We start from the raw sequence: 25499 nt of genomic DNA on the forward strand, positions 1-25499 counted from the left end.
AAGTTGAGCAAATTAAAATTTGTTTTCTGTTGAGCTTTCTGATTTTGCCCCACCACCCTAGTCCTTGCCTGATAGGAATGTGTGTGCCAGGGGATAGATATCAACAGAGCATAGGCGGATGCTGGCCTCAGGTCACCTCGTCCGCCAGTGTCTTGTCCGGTGCCCTTTGGAAGTTTTGCTGTAACTGGCATGTCCTGTCTTGCTGGTGAATGACATATGCGCTCAACAAGTCTTGGCCAACTTGGCAGGTAGCCGTAGTGCCCTCAGTCCAGGTTGTTTCCGTAATTCTGCTTGCAAACTGGTAGCTGTCATGGTTCACTGGTGGGTGTGTAGTAGTTCTTAAATGATCATAACCTGACTTCCTTGATTAAGAGGAGTAAAGAAATGCTTCCTAAAACCCTATAGTTTATAAAGCAGATTGCAGCCCCTTTAAGTCAATGTTATATAGTAGTCTTTGTGTTTGTCTCTTCGTGGTTTCACTTGTCTGTGCTTGCCTTTGCATTTTTAGCATCGGTTTGCTGTCGCCCTGTTTCAGCTGTCACCTCTTTCAGAGTGCCAGTAGCGTCATGATACCTTCCTATCCCTACTTTGTGTCAGTGTATTCATGTTTGTGTTTTTCAGCCTCTCCTCATGAACTTGTTGACGTTGTGCACCATTTTGGTCTCTATCTCGAACGGCTTCCGGTTTTTCTGGAGAGGTGGTTTCAAGACGCGGGCCTATTAATCTAGAGAGGATCTTAGCGGTTATGTGTATCGTAATAACAGCACCATTTCCACTGTCTGGTATACTTCTATATCCAAACAGTTCTTTTGCTTCCATGATTGACAGAAAGTTCCTGCTTCTAGAAGACACTCGCATTATGACTGTGTTTGATTTTGGCATTTGACAGAAGATTGATGCATTGCATCCTTTAGACTGGAAGTCAGAAGGCTCACCAAGTCTTCTGCTATGACATTCCTTCTTTTTGGAGGTCACAACATCTAGATGTCCTTGGATTCCTAAAGGAGGTTCTTGCCTTTCTAGACAGAAAGAAGATGGACGGGTATTCCCCACCCGTTTTCTGGTTTATGTTGCTGGAGTGTGAGAATATTTAGAATCTAATAGACCTGCCAGAAAAGCTCTTAATCTTGCAAGGTATTGATAATGTACCCTGAATTGAAACCCTGTAATCAGTGCATACATATATTATTTAATAGTTGTTGTTGTGTGCTAATTTAATGAATTAGAGTTACAACTGTAATAACTAATAACATCTCAACTGCGAATATGAATATTACTAAGGTAAATCAAACATAGACCCTAGACATTATTCATCGCGCACCCCAAGTCAATGAGTCTTGATCTCCGTATTTGCCTTGTCGGATTTTATTATTGTGTCATATATTGCTAAGCGCCTGATTTAGATATCAAAACACACACAATTGATGGACGGAATGCAGAACAAATCAAAGCATTCACCCCCAGTCAAGAGATCTGGGTTAAATCCATCAAGCTATCCTGGCTGATGAAGGGTGAAACCCAGAAACCGGTCCTAGGCTCCTTTTTTCCGGTCCAGGGAGGGCCTGGGTTGGCAGTTCGGGCTGGACTTTTCCAATGAGGCACAGGTTCAAGACTGATTTGCATATGGCCAAGTCTAAACTGGGGTGGCATGGTGAGCAAAAGAATGATGGATCCAACCCAGATCTCTTGACTGGGGGTGAATGTTATGATTTGTTCTGCATTCAGTCCATCAACAGCGTGTCTTTTGCTTTCTCGCCCTGATTTAGATCTCGGCAGACGGGCTACTTGATCACAACGGTGACGGATATCCTGTCCGCTAAAATATAAATCCCACAGATGTAATGGGATTTATATTTCGGCGGACATTCAGGTAAAGGATTGCCCAGCATAGCGCTCGCACCTCGCGCTTTTCATCGCGCTGTGTTTTTAATTGACCTGTTTTCTATTTTTGTTTCTGCATTATTTGTATCCCCTGTTTTTAACTCGGGTGTTCTCTCCCTCTTACCTGCACAATAATAGTGTAACCACCGCTGCTGTAGCGGGTCCGGTGTCCCGGGGTGGCTTAATCTTCGGCCGCCATCTTTGAGTGGTGTTTGGCCAGTAGAGGGGCGGGGATTTCGAGCGGACTAGCGCTCTGTGGGTAGTTGAAGTCAGCCTACATAAGGCGACCGGTCCTTGGCTCTCCCTCATTCAGGTAAAGGATTGCCCAGCATAGCGCTCGCACCTCGCGCTTTTCATCGCGCTGTGTTTTTAATTGACCTGTTTTCTATTTTTGTTTCTGCATTATTTGTATCCCCTGTTTTTAACTCGGGTGTTCTCTCCCTCTTACCTGCACAATAATAGTGTAACCACCGCTGCTGTAGCGGGTCCGGTGTCCCGGGGTGGCTTAATCTTCGGCCGCCATCTTTGAGTGGTGTTTGGCCAGTAGAGGGGCGGGGATTTCGAGCGGACTAGCGCTCTGTGGGTAGTTGAAGTCAGCCTACATAAGGCGACCGGTCCTTGGCTCTCCCTCATTCAGGTAAAGGATTGCCCAGCATAGCGCTCGCACCTCGCGCTTTTCATCGCGCTGTGTTTTTAATTGACCTGTTTTCTATTTTTGTTTCTGCATTATTTGTATCCCCTGTTTTTAACTCGGGTGTTCTCTCCCTCTTACCTGCACAATAATAGTGTAACCACCGCTGCTGTAGCGGGTCCGGTGTCCCGGGGTGGCTTAATCTTCGGCCGCCATCTTTGAGTGGTGTTTGGCCAGTAGAGGGGCGGGGATTTCGAGCGGACTAGCGCTCTGTGGGTAGTTGAAGTCAGCCTACATAAGGCGACCGGTCCTTGGCTCTCCCTCATTCAGGTAAAGGATTGCCCAGCATAGCGCTCGCACCTCGCGCTTTTCATCGCGCTGTGTTTTTAATTGACCTGTTTTCTATTTTTGTTTCTGCATTATTTGTATCCCCTGTTTTTAACTCGGGTGTTCTCTCCCTCTTACCTGCACAATAATAGTGTAACCACCGCTGCTGTAGCGGGTCCGGTGTCCCGGGGTGGCTTAATCTTCGGCCGCCATCTTTGAGTGGTGTTTGGCCAGTAGAGGGGCGGGGATTTCGAGCGGACTAGCGCTCTGTGGGTAGTTGAAGTCAGCCTACATAAGGCGACCGGTCCTTGGCTCTCCCTCATTCAGGTAAAGGATTGCCCAGCATAGCGCTCGCACCTCGCGCTTTTCATCGCGCTGTGTTTTTAATTGACCTGTTTTCTATTTTTGTTTCTGCATTATTTGTATCCCCTGTTTTTAACTCGGGTGTTCTCTCCCTCTTACCTGCACAATAATAGTGTAACCACCGCTGCTGTAGCGGGTCCGGTGTCCCGGGGTGGCTTAATCTTCGGCCGCCATCTTTGAGTGGTGTTTGGCCAGTAGAGGGGCGGGGATTTCGAGCGGACTAGCGCTCTGTGGGTAGTTGAAGTCAGCCTACATAAAGCTCCCTTGCGAGCGCAGCGGGATCGCGCAGCGGGGGCGCCTCCACAGCGCCGGAGTCACGCCAGAGTCCAGCCCGTCTGCGCCCGTCAGCGTCCCGGAGGCGGACGGGGCTGGACGGTGTTGCAGGTTTTGCTTTGTGGTTTGTACTATTACGGCCTTGCTGTTTTTAATCTTTTAAGTATGCTGACGTACTCTTCAGCTGAGCTTATTGCTTTACGCCTCCCTCGAGGAAACTGTTCCTATATTTTCCCTGGTGGTAGGAAACTAAGGAAAGGCTGTCCCTTATGTGCTTGGCGTTTCCCAGCTGCAGTTGCAAACGGGCCTGACACTACATCTGCCCCCTTCCAATTTCTCCTCCTCAATACCAGGTCAGTAAATCGCCACTCCACTGACATTTGGAATTTATTGTATAAGTCAAACATTACGTGTTTGTTTTTGACCGAGACTTGGTTGGGTGACTTTTCTGCTCCAGATCTGGCTAATGCCATCCCCCCGAATTACAACATTCATAGGAGGGATAGAACATCGGGCAGAGGTGGTGGAGTTGCTCTTATCGTGGAAGAGAGTATTTCTTGCTCTACTTTCCCGGTGGAGAATTTGCAGGGATGTGAAGCACTTGGTTTCACCTTACATCTCTCCCCCCTCCAGGCCTGTACTGGGATACTTGTATATAGAACCCCTGGTTCATTAGGACCTTTTTTTGACGAACTACAGGAAGCACTCGCAGTCCCTTGTATCAGATCGGATCACTGTATTCTTCTTGGAGACTTTAATGTCCATATGGACAATAGTTGTGACCCAGACACTATAAAATTTATTGATACCACGACTTCGTTAGGGTTATCCCCCTTTTTGATAGGCCCTACACATAATAAAGGACATACCTTAGATCAGGTATTTTCAACGAAACCCATTTCGGTCGGCTCCATCCAGCCTGTTCTTTGGTCGGACCATTTTCTAATTTCTTTTTCTCTCCCTATCACTGCCCTATCTCGGGTGAGGAAAAATGCAGCTACGCGAACTTCACGTCCGTTTCATTTACTTTCTGCGGACATGTTATCTGAGGCTCTCATCTCCTTTCCTTGCCCTCTCTTGGGAAGTTTGGAGGAGAATCTTGTCCACCTACACAATTGGCTTTTAGCAAGATTTGAGTCCTTAATCCCCAAGAAAAGCTCTAAATCCGGAGGGCGTAGGGAGTCAGCCCCTTGGTTCTCCCCTCGGCTGAGGTTACAACGTCAGGAGTGTAAAAGGGCTGAGAGGGCCTGGAGGCGGGCTTACGATTCAATAGAGAAATTGAAATTTCGGGCAGCCATTAAAGCCTATCATCATTCTATCTGGGACGAAAAGAAGGCCTATTTTGAACACCGTATTGATGAGGCTGATAATGTCTGCAAAGAAATTTTTAAAGTGGTCCAGGATTTTATTTCTCCTGTGGTTTGCACCCCCAACCACACTCATACTGATGTGTGGATACAACAACTTGCCACCTTCTTTGTCAATAAGATCAGAGCTATCCAGGCCTCTCTCTCCAGTGTGCAATCTGATCCATGCCACCTAACGCTACCATGTCCTGTGGAAGACCATGGCCCTTTCCTCTCTGTATTCCCCTCTATGGATCCTAGTACATCTTTGGAGCTTTTGTCTAGCCTGAAATCCGGCTCTCCATTAGATCCATGTCCGGCTAAATGCTTAGGGAAAGTGGCTTCCGCCATTAACATCTTGGTGAACCCCCTGCTGAATACATCTTTGTCGACAGGGAAGGTGCCTCAGGCCTGGAAGCGAGCCATGATTCTACCGCTGCTCAAAAAACCCACCTTGGACCCCCTGATACATGCTAACTATCGGCCAATCTCCCTGCTCCCTGCTATGGCAAAAGTGGCCGAGCGTTATGTGCACAGGATAATTTCCAGCTTCATCGAAGGAAACGACCTGTTGCACACCTCGCAGTCCGGCTTCCGTACTAATTTTAGCACGGAGTCGGCTCTGCTGGAGGTCACGGACGCCATCAGGGAAGTACTCGATCTGGGGGGAAAGGCCGTGTTAGTCATGCTTGACTTGTCGGCGGCTTTCGACACCGTTCCCCATGATGCCCTCCTTGTAAGACTCTGGGAGTGTGGCCTTCGTGGAACGGTGTGGAACTGGCTAAAATCATTTCTGGCCGACCGCCGACAAACGGTCTGGGTGCCTCCTTTTTCCGCTGATATGGCTCCGCTAGAGGTGGGAGTTCCGCAGGGCTCCATTCTCAGCCCTATGCTGTTTAACATCTTTATGGCCCCTCTGGCGGAAGTCGCGGAATCCTTTGGCGCCCAGATCGTGTCTTATGCCGATGACACCCAACTCCTGTTCACTTGTGACAGGGCTGGGTCATTCGACGGCACAAAGATCAGGGATTGCCTTGGTGCGGTGTTTGAGTGGTTCAGAGGTCATGGCTTGAAATGCAACTCTGACAAGTCAGAGTTGCTTTTTTTCGGTTGCGCACCGGAACTTGACTGGAAATCCTGGTGGCCACTGGATATGTCTCCTCCTGACAAAGTCGCTGTTAAGGCCAAAAATCTGGGGGTGATAGTAGACTGTGACTTATCCTTTGGACCTCACATCTCGTCCACTGTTGGGAAATGCTTCGGCATCTTACGGATGTTGAGGAAATTTCTTCCTCTACTATCACTCAACCACAGGAAGACAGTCGTTCAGGCACTAATCGGGTCGCGACTGGACTACGCAAACGCTCTCTTTGTGGGTCTACCGAAATATCTTATGACCCGTTTGCAAGTGGTCCAAAATTCGGCAGCCCGTGCCATCTTTGGACTCCCGAGGAGAGCTGGTGCCACTGCCTTACTGAACACCCTTCATTGGCTACCTATCTCCAAGAGAGTCCTTTTTAAATGCCTGACGGTGGCCTTTAAGGCCCTTCATGGTATTGGCCCCAAATATCTTGGGAAACGTTTTTCCAGGTATGTGCCAAGCAGGACTCTCAGGTCATCGGGTCTGTCCTTGTTGACTGTCCCTGTAATTCGCCGTGCTCGTCAGGGAGGTCGATCCTTCCGCTATCTGACATCCAAGGCATGGAACGAATTACCATTGTCCTTGAGATCGGCCCCTTGTCTTCTTGCTTTCAGAAAGGACCTGAAGACATGGCTTTTTAGGTAACAGTTCCTTTCCCTCTTCCTTTTGTTGTGTGGTTGCTTTTTGCTGTTCCTTTCTTTGCTAAAGCGCCGGGATGCTCCTCTGGAGTTGCCGTGCGCTATAAAAGAATTAAAGTAACATAACATAACATAACATGACATCCGTCACTGTTGTGATGAAGTACCAGTCTGGCGAGTTCTCAATCAAGCATTAAGTTTTCTCTTTTCTAAAAGGGATTCTCATTTAAATGCCCCCACTTGAAGCATGTTCACCAGCTTCTAGTTTCTCTTTCTGTCCTGCCATATTTAAGGAGAACCTATATAGCTTTTTTCATAGCATTTCGGTGGAGCCGGTGGGGGGCCCGCTCAATCGAAATCCCATGATGCAACATTTAGCTGAACACAATGCTTTCATGTGAAGCATTCATATGCGTTAATAGATAGTACTTTGTTGGAATCAAGAAAATAAGTTAAAATCCCGAAAGTTGAAGGATATGAGTTTAATGTTCAACGGCACAGTACCAAACAGCTCAGACAGACAAGTCCATCTGGCAGAGTTCCAGTTATATTCAGAACCTTATTGCAGCTGCCATGTGCCAGAATTAAACGTATACAAAATATTTAAAGGGAGAGGAACAGGGAAACTATATAAGATACAACACACATTCAGAACCCTATTAGTACAGTAGCTAAAGCCTTAGCAAGATCTCTCACAGGAGAAAAAGTTTTATCTCGTAGCTGCAACTGCTGTAACGGAAAACGGTGACAAAACAGGAATTTCCCCTCCGGCCTAAACCACACAGAAACAAGTGATGTGGCATTTTTGCACACAAAGATTCAAATTTATTCTGCTTGCTTTGCTTGAATGAAGCAAGAAACCTCAGTTCCTTATCTTGATCCTGATGATAAGTGAATTAATTCAACACTCAAACATGATTTATGTTAGCATATGTTAAGAGATGTAATACATATTAACTCTGTCATGACACCGCGTAGACTGGTGCATGCCACACCTTTCTGGTTGGCCTATAAACTGAATAGTAGGCGTATAGCATGAGGTCAGTTTGCTGTAAACCCCTCAGGAGGCTGGAAAGGATAATGGAAAAGGGAAAATTGGATTAGAGTTCTCATCTCCTTACCAGCTTCAAGTGCCATCGGCTGCAAGTGGGTAAATCCTCATAATGTTGAAACTAATAGCAGTCTTGGAACCAAGGAGCAATTGGGAAGTTTCTCTTTCTCTGAAGGACAGAAGGACATAAGCACCTCTAAAAGGTTGCCTAAGATCCAAGGTTTGCCACATGTTGGTGCGCTAGTACTCCTTGTGGAAAAGAGAAGGTTGTCAGGGCGTCCTTAACTCATGCATCCTTTGCCAATCTCCTTTTTAATTTCCATACCTTTCCCTTCATTGATATTTACACACTTTAGCGTAGAAACAGTTAAAGTGGGAATCATTCTAGTCCTGGGAGGGTAATGAACTAGGCGAGTAATCTACTTTACTGGTAGAACATTGGAAAAGTGCTCAATTTCACAGGCCGTAAACTAACTTCATCCTTTTCTTTATTCTCCCCCCAGGAAGAAGAACAGGACCAAAGGCGAAAGAAGTATGAGCTGCAGATAACCGAAGACTTAGAAGAGTTTCTGGAGACTCCAAGTGATATGAGTGGCACAGCATCTGAAGCGATGAACAGCAAGGCCCCGAAGAAACGAACTGCGGAACCAAAACCTAGTAAGCCACAATGCAGACCTGCTGAGCTACAGCTGCAAAGACAGCAACCTTCACAACTCAGCCGGGCAAAAAGATTTCCCATGCATTTGCCCTTGTTGCTTAACATACAGAGTAGTAGTGTGGACCACATTTTAGATGTCCTTCAATTAGCCAGGGCTGATTCTTGATGCTCTCGAAAAAGTATTTTTCTTTCAACAGGTGGCTGACTTCAGTGAGGACCATAAGGGTCCTGGTATCAATAATTGTCTGATCCCTGTAAGTTATCACTGTTCCATGAGGGAGCACAAGATTCACCCATCTAGGACTCCATGGTGTGGCGTGGAGATCCTAACCGAAAACACTGCAGCACATATAAACACACTTTATTTACATATGCATATTGCCTTTCAGGAGTGTAAAATCAAATCCTGTGTATTGCAGAAGTGGTTTTGCATTTGTTAATAAAGGCTATTTCAGTTTCAATAAATCTACTAACCATAGTGAGGGCTGTTCAGGGGAAGGGTGTGAGATGGCCGGAATAACCCATATTTTTGTGAACCCCTCAAACGTTGTGTGTGTTCACAAACTCCTCTCCAACCCATTGTTACCCCGTGGGATTTTGTCCTATTAATGGGAGGTGTCAATCCCTTGCCAGGGCGGGAAATGGAAGGGAACAACCCTAAAATTGGCAGTGGGGGAAAAAGTGGTTTATGGAGAAAAGGAGAAAAGAAAATTCCCTTGGAGAATACAATTGTACATGTGTAATCCTTCAACATGTATTTGTGTACATGTGTAATTCTTCAGCATGTATTTTTATTATGCATGGAAAATTTCTTCAGATTGTCAGAAAGAGAAATTCACAAAGGATTGCCAGAATCCTGGCAATTGCAACTGTTGTAGGTTTTTTTCAAGCATACTACTGAAATTAGGTTTTATTTAACTAACAAATCTTAAATCTTCATAGTTTGTAGATCAACAGGTACATTGATGACTTTCTTTGAACTCCGTGGAAAGGTAGAGGGCTTGAGACATCTAATCTTTTCTTATGGCTGAACATATTTTCTCGCCTTCAGCCTGTCCCTTTAAACAAACTAAAGGGAACTGCATTGTTTCACCCTGAAGAGACATAATAGAGTAGTAGTCCTTTAAAAGAATATATCTGCAGTTTCTAGCAATAGAACTTCAAGACAAAATTAAGTGTTCTTTATCCCTTAACCACCGTGCATACTCTCACGTAAAATTGTCCCCGCATCGTGGCACCTGCATTGCCTTCCTTGTTGAAGTGCTGGCAAGAAAATGCAGAATGGCCCGATATAGATTCATCCCTTTTGCAATTGACATCATCCAACAGTTCACATGTCGGCCAGCATCCTTGGGCTGCCAGCCTCTTTACCCTATCCTGCAGGCGAGTGATAGTCATCACATTGCATCGGTGGAACTCGGCAGAACTTCCTCTGTCTTTCTTAAGTTAGGTGATTGAACCAGCCATATTTGATGTTAAGCCCTCCAACTTCCGGAACCTGACCTTTATCTTTATATTTCATCACACAATGCCCCGTAACAGTTGTACACCACAGTATCGAGGTGATAATCATCACCCTACAAAAATATTGACTGCAGAATATCAACTACCATTATATCGTCAAGGTAAGCATGTATAGGTAAGTATAGTTATGCAAATGCTTGTTTATATCATGATTTCTTGCTGGTATTTACTATTCCAAACAACTATCATCTTAGGGGTCTGCAGAAATCCAAGTAGTCGTGCCCCCTTGTTTCAGTAGCATTGATACACTTTCAGGGATTGTACAGACGAATAGGATTCCAGTGGCACTTGCTGCACTATACAGATGTCAAATAACAATAACAATGCTTGTGACTCTTGACAGGAGATCACATTTGGTTAGAGGCAAGCCTAGTTAGCCATTTCCATAGAGAACGCAGTGGGTCACCAGTGATCTCTAGTCTTCACCTTACATTTGCAACATGCCTCCCAGTCAGGGTAGAGGGGGAATGCTGGTGGCAGCTCGCTCTGATTGGGAGAGTGCAGAAGCCTTAGCCGTTGAATCTCGGCTCGGTTGAAACTGGTTCACCTTTGGCATCAAAAATCCAGGGATTAGGCACTTTTCCAAAGGCGAGTATGAAAATACAGTCACGAAAACCGTGAGATTGAGGTCAGTGAGGAAAGCTGATGACTTGAAAAAACTTTTCGGTGTGCATAATAATGGCAACATACACCATGTGATAAATCCACATGGCATTGGGATATTTTTAAGGATTGCAAAATGCAGCAAATGATACAGGGCATCAGAAAATAGATGCCCACAGCTATCAGAGTGAACAGAATAAGTATCCTGCATGACAGGGCTTAAGTAGGGAGACATCTGTGTTCAGATTGATCTCAGTTACTCTGGGAATGGCCACGTTCATAAAAAGGATGTCACAAAAACACCACCGAGCCCCTAGTCTACCTATTTGTCTCACATGCATGCGTCACAGGATTCCCGATGTGATCATAAAGCACCTGGAAATCTTCATACCACATAGTTCGGTGATGTACAGATGTGATACTACTACCCAAATCTGACATTTGCCCTGTAAAATGTGGAATAACCACAGGAATCTATGTTTCCGCACAGATGTGTGTATTGTGGTCTACGTTTAACCTGCTCATTCAGCCAGGATTTTGCTGGTGACATCTTTGCGTGTTCCCCCTTTACTTGTAATCCCCATTTGGCTGGTAGATCCATGTATAAGATTCTGATTTGGAATTAGGTCCACAGGCTTTTCGTTTATGGGTTTTTTCGGGTTTTTTCTCAGGTTCCAAGCAAGTTCCCATCAAGAAGAAACTTGAGCCCAATACTCTGGGACCCATGCGAGAGCGCGAGCCCTGGGATTGGATCTCGCTGAACAAGTGCCTAGTGTTGGCCTCCTTCCTGGCTCTCTTGAGCATGGGCTTCCAGATCTTGCAAGGTAAGGTTCAGCCACGGTGAGCTAAAGGATCTTTGGCAACTCTCCAGAAAACAGTGAGGGTCTGTCTTTGTGGTAATTGAGAAGGAAGGCAACGATAAGAAACTGATAATGTTGAAAAGCGATTCTTTGTCTATTGTTCATATTGCTGAGTGCAATTCATTTTAAATTGACCCTTCGGTTCAAAATGCAGTGTGTCTGAATGCTTTAGCATGTCTTAGATTGTTTGGCCTTGTTTCGTTTGAGAGAACTCCAACTACTTGCCCCTCAAACCCTTATCACCTTGGCATTAGCTTTGACTCTCAACACCCAACTTTAGTTCTCTCAGGTTCTCCAGGCTGGCGCGTGAGTAGCTCATAAAATCCAGGCTTTTTGTTTGAATTCTGGGACTTGTAGTCCTGATTTCACAATGGGCTGACAGGACTACAAGTCCTAGTATGCAGGACCAGCTGAGCAACTCAGGCCACAACACTTTGGCCAAATAAAAGTTGCTTTTTAACTGATTGGAGCTAATTGTATTTTTCTCAATTTGATTTGAAATAATCACATATAACAAAGAAAACTTGTGTTGATTCCTAAAATTATTGAAGTGCCTAACACCCCTAGCCATAAACACTGAACTCATACTTAAGTCCAGACAAAAATATTACTGTAACTCTAAAACTAATGTTAAGTCTAAAACTAATCGTAGGGCAAACCCCAGTTTTATTCCAAACCCTAATCCAAACGATATTACCCTTTTTAAAAGTAAACAAAAATATGTCTTTACAATTTTATTTTAGACTGTAATACCTAAACTGAAAATGCCATCATCAATTTCCTTAATTTTCTTCTCCATTGTTGGTTTGTCACTTTGGTATCTTCTTAGGGGATTTTTTATTTCGTTGTTGATTGTCCGAAGTACATGGTTCGTGAAATAGCAGGCCAGTGTGGTTAACTGTCCAGTGTTACCAGCATAGGGAAGGTGGTGGATGGATGTAGCAGGGATCAGAAAATATTTGAGTTCTCTGTCCTTCATCCGAGGAAGGCGAAAGCTGGCTGACTTTTTTTTGGGTACGGAAATGGTTTTCTTCCCACCCTCATGCTGTTCCTCCCACTCACAGTCTGTCCCGTTCCCCTGTCTCTCTTCGCACACTGGCAGCTATATGACTGCTTTTCAAACAGACTGGCTTCTAGGGAAAGTTGAAGATTTCCAAACATGCCTGCTCCTCTGGAAGGCTGGTAGGGCTGGGGAAGCCTCCGAAGGACCAAAGAGTGAGGGAGGGGTCTGGGAAGCATCAAAGTGCGTAGGTATATGGGTGGCTATCTCCCAAAGGTATTGTCCGAGACGCCGTTGGCCTTTCACCCAAGAGGACACTCAGTGTTGCTCCGCTGCCAGTATTAGTCTTTGCCCCAATGGGGCAGTCATTGCGACCAACCAAGTAAGTCCATACAGCCTGCTGCTCCTACCTGATAATCATTGTCTGTGGAAAGGCGAGCTCAGACCAATAAAAAGGTTATCCGGCCAGGCATCAGCCTCTTTTTGCTCTAACCTTAAAGGGGGAGAACAAAAAAGTGATGGATAAATATTTTTGAATTAATCTGACTGAACTGTAATTACTTTGCGCACCTTCCATGCCATCATTTTTCATCTTGTCTGTTCATTACACAAGGGAAACAAAAAGATGAAAACCATTCTTGGTCTGCTCCAGTGGGACCAGTCCAGACGAATGGCCAGGCTATATCCACTCTTTACGGGAACGCAAACAACCCATGATCAGTTTTGGCCTTGCCGGACTTTATCCGTGAGGTGTATGTGGGCATAGCCACACCACTTAGGAGTGTTCACTCAACAAGAAATTGGTTAATGGAAATGGTTGATGTAGTTTGATCGCCGACATATTTGCAGGGCGATGCTAGAGTAGCCCGAAGCACCAAAGAACTTCGGCTATAGGACAAGAGGCTGCCACGTTACACCTCAAAGTGATGGTGGTTTGTCACCTTCGAGACCATTACATTTCTGGATAAATTGCAGAACTGGCTTGTTCTGTCAATTATGAGATGAAATGTGCCAGGAATCAAATTCTGGAGGAAACTGTAATTGAAAGCGATTAGTATGACATGCTTTTGGTTAAACTCGGGTAGTAAGCTTGCTGAAGTCCCATGGGTCCGTATAAGTTAACCCAAACTTTAGTAACAAACTTCTACAAAAAATGCATTTTTCAAAATAAGAGGGTTGGTTCCTTTTTTCTGATCACATATTGCTGTCATCCAGTGTGGACATGCACAGAACATCTCAGCTCGGGTATTGCAACCTTATGGCCACTTTGGCCCTTCCATAGGTCTGTTTCAGAACACCCTACAGCAGCTCTGAGAGCCGGGAGATGTAGTAAGAGGATCAGGGAATGGTTAAAGTATGCAAGAAGAGCATTAATGGAAAACCAGTTTCTTTGTATGTGGATCAATTATTCCAAGTCTTAAGGGAGAACGGTACCTCATCCATTTCAGGAAAGACCTGAAAGCGAAACATTTTCTGCTTGCTTACTGGATTGAGACACGGTACCTGTCCAGTGTTTCAAGCATGGTGGCACCTTTCTGGTTCATGGATCCTTAATAACATGCTGCCACTGATAAGAAGCCTTGGAAGAGACACCCTTTCAGGAAAAAGAATTCAGAATTCACCCCTTTTTCTGCCTTAGCGGATTATCATCATAGTCTGTTATCTATGCAATAGTTACAGAAAAATGTGATTCTGTTTGGCATAAAATGGAATCCAGTGTAGTCTGTTTTAACATATAGACAGAAGCTACTTTAGGAAAATGTTACTTTTGTAAACAAAGTTAGGCCCTAGTAGGTAATCAGTCCAGTAGCCAGTAGTGTAGATTATGTAGGTTTATTCAGATACAGGTAAGATGGTACAGCTCCACCGGGACCAGTATCCTGCTGCTCAGCCCCACTCATTCCAACCATGCACTCATGAACCTTCTATTGCATCACACTCACACAGGCCGAGCAGCAAGGAACTAGGAGATCACAGAATACAACAGTTACCCTGCCCCGTTAAGGCTGTGGGCACCAGAGCATCATCTCTGTTATACTTCTTACTTCTTGTGAGAGAATTGCACAGCACCTTTGGCTTGTTGTGGTGTTGTTTTCTCTCTCACAATCTAGATTTTTTCACTGCAATAACAATCCCTGTCAGGGTCAGTCAGAATTCTGGAACTCTCTGGCACTTTTTAACTTAAGACGCGATATCTTTTCTGTGATAAAAGCTCTTCAAGTGAAACCACAGGATGGGGAAAAGGAAACGGAATAGACATTATTAACTAACTCGTTTGGTTATCAAAATCTCAAAACATGGATGACGACTGACTTTGGAGAGCAGTTGATTTCAAGACCCTGAAAGAAAGGAAACCATGGTTTCTCCAGTAACACTGTCCTTTCAAGTTGTAAATCCAGAGAGGGAACTTCTAAAGGCCTTAAATTGGTCCTTCTTCACGATTATTAGGTGCAGCTTGTCCATTAGGCAGTGTATTTTCAGCCATTGACTGAAAGGCAAACCCTGAACTCTTTCCTCATGTTCTGCTTATTCTCCACCTGACCTCCTAGAGACGTCCTTCAAAGGTGTTCTTTTCGTGCTTCCTCCAGTATCAAGGTGCGAGCCTTCAGAGCGATCTACAATTAAATAACTTTGAGACGCAATGTCTTTCGTCATCATCTATATCCAAACCTTAACAGTGGTAATGTTGAGCTGATCTTTGTATTTGAGGCACCCCTCGATTTCATAGTATCTTTCAATGCTGTGACACTAATTTACATCATCGAGGTCCGCACCAAGGATATTGCTTTCTTTTAAGTCCTTGACGCGTCTCTTTCTTCAAAGAAGAAACTTCCCAACGACACCAGGTGGTCAGGTTCTTAATCCTGACCAGGTAGAAGTACGCTTAAGAAGCTCAGACCTCTATCCCCCCTCACACTTAGGGCTTGATTTAGAAATTGGCGGACGGGTTACTCCATCACAACGGTGACGGATTTGCCCCAGTATTGGAACTTTCATAGATTCCCATAGCTTGTATCATTCCCCGTCGTCCGAATGGGAGCCTCTGTAAATAATAAATATATATATATATATATAGGTAGATAAACCATAAGAGGTACAAAAAAGGAAAAAATAGGCCTAGGCCTCATTCTGTTTTGTAGCCTATATGCCTCCTTTTGTAAAAAAGACCCAAATATAGCGCACCAACCAATCAGATCAGCCTCACCCTCTGGAACCTTCCTGAGAAAGCTCATAGCCTCAGATTTTCTACCGCACGTGGGTGATAGGGAGTCTCTTTAGAGATATAAAATATAAATCTATTTATATCCTATGGTATTTATATTTCGACGGTCAGGAAATCCGTCACCGTTCTAATGGAGTAACCCGTCCGCCAAGATATCAATCGGGCCCTTACTTTTCTGTGTTAAACATATCCTGGGCCCTCTCAGCAAACGTTTCTTCTGTACCATCCTTGCCACTCTGCGCTCTTCCGATGATCCTCTCCTTCAGGTCCTAGGTGTCAGGCTCTCGCATGAGGGAAAGCGCCTTCTCAGTTACTTCTGCTAAAATGTCTAATTCTTTGTGATCCCGTCTTTGTGACGTCAGTCAGTTATTGCCCTTTCGTGAAGCCTTGAAGACCTGCCTTTTCTCCACCTTGTTTACTTCTCTGAGTTGGTTCTTCTTTGTGTTAGCTATTAGTCTTAGCACCAGGACACCCTTTGGGTCTTTGGGCGCTCTGTACATCCTTCGTGAAGTGCAGACCTCTTCAGATGTGGCCCTCTTAATAAAACAATTTGTGTATCCACACCTTAGTGCTCACACTTTTAACCCTTGCCTCTTACCCTGCAGTATGTCGACACTCTGCAATGTAAATGTAAATGTAAATGTATTTCGATTTATATAGCGCACGAATCACCCAGGGGTCTCAAGGCGCTTGCTTAGGGAACCCGTCCTGGTATTCCCTTGTGAGATACCCCGGCAGGGTATTCACAAGGTGAAAGCCAGGCATCCCGCCGCGAGGGGCCGTAGTGGAGATTAAGCAAGCTATTGCCCAGAGTCGCAGAGTGTGACCCCGTGAGTCGAGTAGGCACCGGAGCGAGAATTGTCGAGTCCGTGGAATTTTTTAGACCGAGACCCGCCGAGGCGGGGAATCGAACCCTGGTCCACGGCTGATCTCAGCTTCCGGGTCTGCCGCCTCTAACCACTGAGCCACACTTCTCCACACATGCACTTATGATAGAGTTAGTGGCAAGAGATAAAAGTTTTGCTTACCCTTTGTGGCCCACTTCTAGAGTTCAGGAGGTTCATACTTACTCCAAATCCTTCCCACTCTTTATACAATAAGCAGGGTCTGTTACCTCATTTTATTAGTGTTTCCGCTGTATGGATCTGTGTTCCATCTCCTGGTCACAGGTTAAAATCTGCAGGTCCACAGAGCCTTTCGTCCTTCTGCGGCTGATAATTGAGTACCATTGAGTTTAAATAATTTGAAAACTTCAGGGGACTTACTTGTTTTTATTTACTGAACTATGTATTTAGAGATTCAGCAAAGACGTATTAAAAGAGAAACTGTACAAAATGACATGGTAAGTGCGAACAGAAAATCAGCCCAGAGGGCCTTCCCTGCTGCTAAGCTCACGGACTGAATATGGTCGCTTGACAGGGTATAGCGAGGTTTTTATTGAAATAATAGCAAGCATGTTTTTGTTTTAAATTATGGAGTGACCCAGGTGCATCTGCAAAGATAAACTGATTGAACATCTCACTAGAATTGACATGCCACCTTTATCCTGGCAACTTCCACATTGCCGACTCCCTTAGCATGACAGCCACAGCAAACTTTGAAATTAATGCGATGAGCTGAAAATCTTCTAGCGATGATGATGATGAAGCCGGGAGAATTCAGAAAGATCGCAGTCAGGGAAAGCATTTTCTAATAGGAGAAGTTAGGTAAATCTGCAAATAATCTGCAATACTTGCAACGGTCTGACTGTATTGGTAGCAAGCGCTATATAAATGCAAACCTTTTTCCCTTCTCCATCCCTCCACTATCCTTCTCATTCCAAATAACTGACTAACATGTCCACCGCTCAAAATACTTTCATATTTCACTATACTAATTCACCAATAATCCTTTATGGGTTCCGGAGTGGCGTGCTACTCGCCGAAAAAGTGCTTCAACACCCCATCAAGGGTAGCAAGCGCTATATAAATGCAAACCTTTTTCCCGTTTCTATCCTTCCACCATACTTCTCCATCCAAATAACTGACTAACAATCCCACCACTCAAATTACTTTCATATTTTCACTATACTAATTCACCACTAATCCTTTATGGGTTCCGGAGTAGCGTGCTACTCACCGAAAAAGCGCTTTGACGCCTTGTTAGGGATAGTAAGCGCTATACAAATGCAATTACAATACAATTGTGTTCTTCTGCAGATGTGGTGGACCCTGACGATGAGCTGCCGGAGCTGGGGAATGGCCGGCTGTTGCCACCAGAGTGCTGCCTTCCAGTGGTCCCTCCTGACGAGCTGGTAAGAAGAGCTGCCCCCGGTGGGCTCGCCGAGCTGGCAGGAAGGATTGTATTCTACCAGGCATCTGAGATAATTGATCCAGAAATAACAGGGCAGGCAGGAGGTCAGGAGGCAGGGTGGTGGTGAAAGTGGAAAGTGATATGCCCTGGGGATATGAACTGGAAAAGCTTAATGTATTCCTGGAGCATTTTTTCCAAGAGCTTCCTCTGGTCTCTGCTCTTAAAATAAGATCTTGTCTTGACAAAGCAATCAATGTTATAGGAAAAGTTGTATGGAGGGACATTTTTTATATTTATTTCAGTTTTTTGTAAGTAAACCTAATGAAGACCTGTAATTTTCAGCATCCATGCAAGTGAGAAGTTGTTATCTTCTGTGTTGAAGAAATGTTATTTGTTCCTTATGAAAGGTTTGTTACTGTCATCAAAGCTCGTGGTTTCCTTCCTATGGGTTCTCTCACTAGACTGCATGCAGTTTCACCTCTAGCTTGGTGTTTGAAGTGACGTTTTATTTTTTACAAGCTTTTTTATTTCATCCGTTCTTCCGAAGTTAAACCTAAATACCTCTACGAAAGAGCGCTTCTCTTAGAAACTTCGGCTAGGCAAACCCAAGGACATGAAAGCAGGACAGCACTTGTATCATGAGAGCGCTTAGGTAACTTTCACATCTGACCTCTGCACACTGTCAAGGAGCAGTTCATTCTGCACACTGTCAATGAGTATGTCAGTCTGCAATCTGTCAAGGAGCAGCTCAATCTGCACATTGAAGGAGTAGATCATTCTGCACACTGTCAAAGAGTAGCTCCGTCTGCACACTGTAGAGGAGTAGCTCATTCTGCACACTGTCAAGGAGTAGCTCAATCTGCAATCTGTCAAGTAGTATCAAAATATGCAAACTGTCAAGGAGTAGCTCAAGCTGCACACTGTCAACGAGTAGCTCATTCTGCACACTGTCACGAAGTAGCCAAAACTGCACACTGTCAAGGAGTAGCTCAATTTGCAAAATATCAAAGAGTAGCTCAATTTGCAAACTATCAAAGAGTAGCTCAATCTGCACACTGTCCAGGAGTAGCTCAACCTGCACACTGTCCAGGAGTAGTTCAACCTGCACACTGTCAAGGAGTAGCTCAACCTGCACGCTGTCAAGGAGTAGCTCAACCTGCACACTGTCAAGGAGTAGCTCAACCTGCACACTGTCAAGGAGTAGCTCAACCTGCACACTGTCAAGGAGTAGCTCAACCTGCACACTGTCAAGGAGTAGTTCAACCTGCACACTGTCAAGGAGTAGCTCAACCTGCACGCTGTCAAGGAGTAGCTCAACCTGCACACTGTCAAGGAGTAGCTCAACCTGCACACTGTCAAGGAGTAGCTCAACCTGCACACTGCCAAGGAGTAGCTCAACCTGCACACTGTCAAGGAGTAGCTCAACCTGCACACTGTCAAGGAGTAGCTCAACCTGCACACTGTCAAGGAGTAGCTCAACCTGCACACTGTCAAGGAGTAGCTCAACCTGCACACTGTCAAGGAGTAGCTCAACCTGCACACTGTCAAGGAGTAGCTCAACCTGCTCACTGTAAAGGAGTAGCTCAACCTGCTCACTGTCAAGGAGTAGCAGTTTCTCTTCTGATTTAGTGCTTCGAGGCTTTCGTTATGAGATTGACGGAATTTGGTGCAGGGATATCGGTGAGCAGAATCTCCGATTATGGGTATGTGCCGCACCTAAGAAATAAATCAGTCTTCTAGGCTCTCTTTCCTTGAATGCCTTGTACGTACTCAGTGCAACTTGATTAGAATTAATCTAGACCTGGCAGTCCTGGCACAGAAATCACTGTCTGCCGCCCTGGTCTCTCATGGGGTGCAGGTTATCTGTTACCTGTTGTTCTGGTCTCCAACATTCACCAGATCTAATTCACAGGCTGTAGACTTCTAGCCTTAGGAAAGGAATTCTTCTGTAACTCTGCATCTGCCTTTAGAAATGCAACAGCATGGCCCAGGTCTCTATCAATGCTCATTTTTGTTCAGTCAACATTAGACTAGCCGTCAGATGGCTGAGATGAGCCTGGCTATGGGAAGCACATTTGTTTGCAGTTTCTGCTCTGCAAGAAAATACCTCTGCTGGTTTTCATAAATAAGGGCCATCTTACGGACCCAATGTCTGTGTCAGCGTGGAGCTCTGTGCCGCGTGTTCCATACCTTTGGTCTTTCTGGTGCAGTATCCATGACACTTTACCTTATACATTAGAGGTATGTGTATAGAAAAATCCCATCATACAATCTAGAAGTCTTCTAGGGCAAACAGTGTTGGCTAAAAAGTGAGGACTTACTAATGGTGTCAGACTGACAAAGGCTATCTTGGCAGCTATGTCTATAATGCTGGATACATCCACAGGGTTTATGATAAATGGATGGTCTCCAAGTGAGGCGGATGTCGCTGCTGTAGGGTGGTTTGGTCCTTTTGCGGGCTTCCATCTCGCACTAGTACCCTGTGCTCTAGATGGCGACTGACACTTTTTTGTCTGGCCTGACAGCTCACCTGTTACCAGTTCTTTAAATTATTCATAGAATGAGCTTTGACTGCGCTAAACGAAGTATTTCCTTCTCACCTCATGCAAATGGCATATGCTGTATCCTTCCATCTCCAACAGAGTGCTTGCATTACAATGTATGGGCACGATTTTACATCTCAAAGTACACTAAATCGTCACACATTAAATTATATATTTCATTGATGCATTGTGATAGAATGCAATTTTTGTAATTGTTTAAGTCAGGACTCAAGTAAAACCAGACCCATTGGCTTTGCCAATACTTGTGCTGCTAGAAATGTTGCACCGGTGCCCTTGCCTTCTGTTTTCGTGGTTGCTTTACTACTCCGTTAGCACTCCCTCCTTGGTGCTGTGAACGAACGTTGGCCGACGCAGCCCCGCCCACCCTTTAGAACGCCCGCACCGCGGCGTAATTGCTGCCGCGGTAAACGGGTTAATATCCCCTCAATAGTAAACCTCTTTCCTGTTGTCCTATTTTTTAAGATTTCCAGAATGTATGTACATAAACGGGCCTGAAAGCGAGCATGTTTTATATGCATAGGTAAAACCTGCAGCCCTAATGAGCGCCAGGCAGCATATGGCCCATCTTATACATTTTTGTCCCAGCATTGATTTGAGTTCATCAAAGACTGCACATTTCATCATCATCATAACACTTTATTCGATTATTACAAAGAAAACCATAAAAGTCCAAGAAACACACTTAAAAAATCTCCATCTAAAACATAATAAAACAGTACAGAATAACCATTATGGGTCCATAAATACTGGGTTAAAACGAAAACAAGCACTATATCAAGAACCAGAGAGTCCGAGTTGTAAAAAAGACTTCGTCGGGGCACCGTAAAATACAGGATTAATCGTAAGAACTATATCAGGTGCAGTGAAAACATCCGTCACAACCGCATAGGGTACAAAATTGTGGACGTAAACTATATTAAACCCAAATTCCTATGATCATGGTGTCAGGTAACTTTTATTTGTGACAATGTGGATCAGGTAAGCAAGTCACACGTTGTGTCACTTGTCTTTGTGAACACATACGCAAGGTACAAGCTCCCTCTCCACCTGCAGTCAGTGCATTGCTGCTTTTCACATGGCCTGGTGGATTTTCTAGCTCCTGGAACTCTGTGACCCACATAAAGGACATAAATAGGATTTGCTGGGTGCATATTGTATCCTCGACCTAGCCATGCAGATATCTAATCCTGATGAGACATTAATAGGATGTCCGCTCCACTTATGCTTTCTAGGAAACCCCTGCATCATGGCGGAAACGACAGACAGGCGCGCGCGGCTTAGAAGGCCGCTTCTTTGTATGATCATTGGGTTCTGGGAAGGGTGGTTATCCGCTACGCTTACCCTGATCTGCTCCTGCCTCTCTGATTGCCTCCATCCAACCTCAGGCCTAAAGTACCTCTCCGTGTGGTGCCCTACACTGCACTGCATGCCAAGCCCTTTGCATGAATGAATGATGAATGAGTGATAGTGTGGATCTGCAAACAAATGTGCCTCATAGTGATTCCTGGGCGGAGGAAGGCATCCAGGTGTGATTCGTGAAAGTTGTGTTTTAATGGGGTTTTTATTCACGGGGTGGTTTGGTTGGCATTTATGAAAACCAGAATTCAAGGGGGTGAAATTTGTCCAGTGAGGTATATATTTCATGAAAACCAGAATTTATGGGAATACGTTTGTACAATGAGGTATATATTGCTTGAAAACCAGAATTTATGGGAATAAGTTTGTACAATGAGGTATATATTTCTTGAAAACCAGAATTCATGAGTTTACATGTGTGCAGTGAGGTATATAATAAAAAACGGAATTCATGGAGTTACATGTGTGCAGGGAGGTATATATTTCATGAAAACCAGAACTCATGGGGCTACATTTTTGAAGTAAAGTATATATTTCGTGAAAACTGGAATACATGGAATTACATGTGTGCCGTAAGGAATATATTTAATAAAAAACAGAATTCATGGGGCTACGTTTGTACTGTGAGGTATATATTTCTTGAAAACCAGAATTCATGGAGTTACATTCGTGCAGTAAGGTAAAGTCACATTGAAGTGACCTCCACTATTAAGTGTTGTTTCCTTGTGTGAAGTAAATGTAATATGTAACATGAGGCAGTAAACCGTGTTCTTCTCATGTTAAAGGTCACTCTACTCTACTAATCAAGTAGAATTGAACGCGTGCACTGTAGCATGAAAAGTTTGAGTGAGTGTGCGTTTATTCGTACAGTTGCTAAACATTTATTTATTTAGTTTCTTTGGTTCAACTTTAATTTAACTTTAGGGATACATGTATTTATGCCATGGCAATGACAATAAATGTAGGCCACGCATGTCTTTAGAGCAACTGTACTAATAAACAAACCTTCAGGCAAATGTCAAATCTGAGTTTATTACGACTGGACAGCTTACATTTGACATGAGAAAATCACATTTTACTGCCTCACTCGTGTCATAATTATTATAATCAGGGGAACAGCTCTTCTCTTCAGTGCAAGTTTTCTTTACTGCACAAATTTAACCCATTTACATCGTGATTGGAAGCGTTGCTAGGTGTGGGGAAAAGCCAAGACTCAAGCCGGACAAGAAACATGCATATATGGTGTATTCAATGGCATCCTTTCATATGGATTTGTTTTTTAAATAAGGCAGGATGCAAGGGTTACATGTGTGCCGTGTATTACAAGAGAGGCCTCCCGGCTGTTAGCAGGCCTGGTTTTCTGTGCAGAGTCACTGTCACGTGCAGTCTGAAGGGCAGCAGACAGGGTTTTCATCATGCCAGCTTTGCTGCAATGTGATGATAACATTGGGGCGTGGCCTTTGCACTGCAACTCGGTGTGTGACCTTCAGTTTATTGGTTCAGATGTAAACAACGGGTTGACGGGCCGTATTTATTCTCTGTCTCGTCCCACGTTCCCAGAGACCCCCTGTGAAAGGATGGGAGTAGGGTGGCTACTTTCTTTCCGAGCCGAAGTGCCAGAAAGATAACAGCAGTAGCTGCCACTTTCTATTGGCAATCAGTTACATGTGCTTAGAAACCGCGTCAGTGCGCTATGAAGTGTTACATAAACATACATTCCTCCAGGGAGCAGTTCTCAGTTTGGAGGACTTCCGCCGAGCCGCAGGGGGACATTTCGTTTTGCAAGGCATGTGGGTTTGGCCAGGAGACCTCTTAATGTCCTTCTATGTTTACATACAAGCGAGGCCTGAGAGCAGAGCGCATTCCTGCACGAGGGCACGCCAGGACAGTGTTCTGCATCACTAGTGCGGTCCAGCAGTGCTTTGCAGTCGTCACGTGGCTGGCTCACAGACCTCTTCTCTAGTGTGTAGGAGAGAGGGGGGTGGTTAAAATCTATTAAAGAGAAAAGATAGAACAAGAGAAGACTGGTGGAGGGAGCTAAAGTGGGTATAGAGACAATATATAGAATTATAGATGAGAAACAGTGAATTATAGGGATGTTTTTCACCGAGCGGTTCTGAGTGACGTCAAATAGACAACAAGAGCGAAGCTCGAGCTGACTCGCTATCTCTGATGTCACGCAGAACCCTAGGTGTAAAATAACTCCATAATTCACCTTTTGCCTTTCTATATTTTGTTATGTATGGCCCCCAAAATCATCTGCCTACTGCTTTCAGATACGAAGGTCAGAGGATTAATGGAGGAGCAATACATGGCCTCTGTTATGTACCCTGCTCCTAAAGGTTAAAAACTTTCGTCACATCCTTGACCGATCCACTCCACCTCTCCTGCCTTAGTGCCAATATTGGCCCCACTCACCAGCCCTCCCTCCCGCAGCAACATGCATGTATCATAAATAAGCAGACAAGACAACTTTTTGTTGGGATAAACTTGCTGCAGGTTTATTAGCATACACATATGCCAACATGGTGGGTTATCTTACAGACAATCCAAATGCAAGCTGCCCCTCGCGGCCTACCACCTGATGGGCCAACTTGCATCGTGGCCTCAGCCAATCGGTGCTTAGCGGTTGTGGTGAGGGAATAGCCACTCCCATTTCCGGTGAACCATCGGTCCACCCTCTTGCTCACAACCCCCCCTACGAGGGGCGGAGCGTTCAAGCTATCCGTGCCTGAGTCCCTGCTCTGCCCGTAGCTGAAAGGGGATAAGATAAGGCCGTGCCGATGAAGACAAAACACCAGTGCAAAACCGCGGCCTCGACCTCTGCCGGGCCAAACTGCAGGACCCACCCTCCCGCCCTGCCCCTCGTCACACCCCGGGCACCAGGGACCCACAGTCAACGAGCGACCTTGCGAGGGCCGGCCCGGGCCTCGTAGTGGCCCAGGGTCCCTCCCAGGCATGACCCAAATGGTGGGACCCAGAGGGGGGCAGGGCAGCGAGTAGGAGACTAACCTTGTGGTCATTCTATCCTGTAGCAGTTACTCGGCACGACCAAAACGGCGACAGGGTGAGGGGACAAAGAGGCCGCCAGGTGGGAGGGGGAGGATAATATACCTCTCCCCGTCCCACCCCGGCCGGAAGTGATGAGCAGGACCCTTTAGGGTCGTGGAACACTGGGCTGCCCCGTGTGCCATCTTGTGGCACTAAGGGGGCCGCCCTCTTATGAGTGTCCCCTGCGGGGACGTGTCGGTCGGCCCGCATTCTTCCCCCTCCTGCAGCTGTGATTTCTGCTTTCAGTCAAAGCAGACCAGCAGCGCTGCGCTGACCGGCTCTCAGAGGGCCCCGTCACCTGGCCTGGGACCTGCATGACATCATAACAGTGGGTAACCAGTTTTGTTGTCAACTGTTGCTACGTCATAGCAGTGAGATTTAAAAGCTGAAATAAGCGATAGATGCTCTCTCCGAGAGCCATACATACTAATATAACGAGAGATGAAATGAAAAGCTTTAAATAAATAAATAAGAGAGAAAGGAAGAAAACAGATGGAAGAGCGAGAAACAAAGGGAGACGTACATGGTAGGAGAAAGCGGGGAAATACATTTTCCTAATGCAAATGGACTGAATAGAGGCCGTGAGTACTCACTCTGGTACCCGTCCGTCACAGTGTTATTTGCCAGCATCCTTTTACAGTGACACCCCCATATTTACAAATAGGTGCTGCTGTGGCACAGATTTTGGGCTGTGGCTCCTCAGAGACGCTGAAAGTT

At 45.2% G+C, this 25499-nt stretch overlaps 1 protein-coding gene across 3 annotated transcripts in view; it reads left to right on the forward strand.

Moving 5' to 3' along the window:
* Window positions 1-25499, forward strand: part of JSRP1 (junctional sarcoplasmic reticulum protein 1) — a 176753-nt gene that overhangs the window by 123885 nt on the left and 27369 nt on the right. For all 3 annotated transcript variants that reach the window (XM_078670985.1, XM_078670987.1, XM_078670984.1), the window contains 3 exons: window positions 8155-8308; window positions 11108-11260; window positions 17718-17812. In XM_078670985.1, coding sequence (XP_078527111.1) covers window positions 8155-8308; window positions 11108-11260; window positions 17718-17812 — 402 coding nt within the window. The remainder of the gene's footprint in view (window positions 1-8154; window positions 8309-11107; window positions 11261-17717; window positions 17813-25499) is intronic.

Source organism: Lissotriton helveticus, chromosome 12, assembly GCF_964261635.1.
Source record: "Lissotriton helveticus chromosome 12, aLisHel1.1, whole genome shotgun sequence".
Lineage (NCBI taxonomy): Eukaryota > Metazoa > Chordata > Amphibia > Caudata > Salamandridae > Lissotriton > Lissotriton helveticus.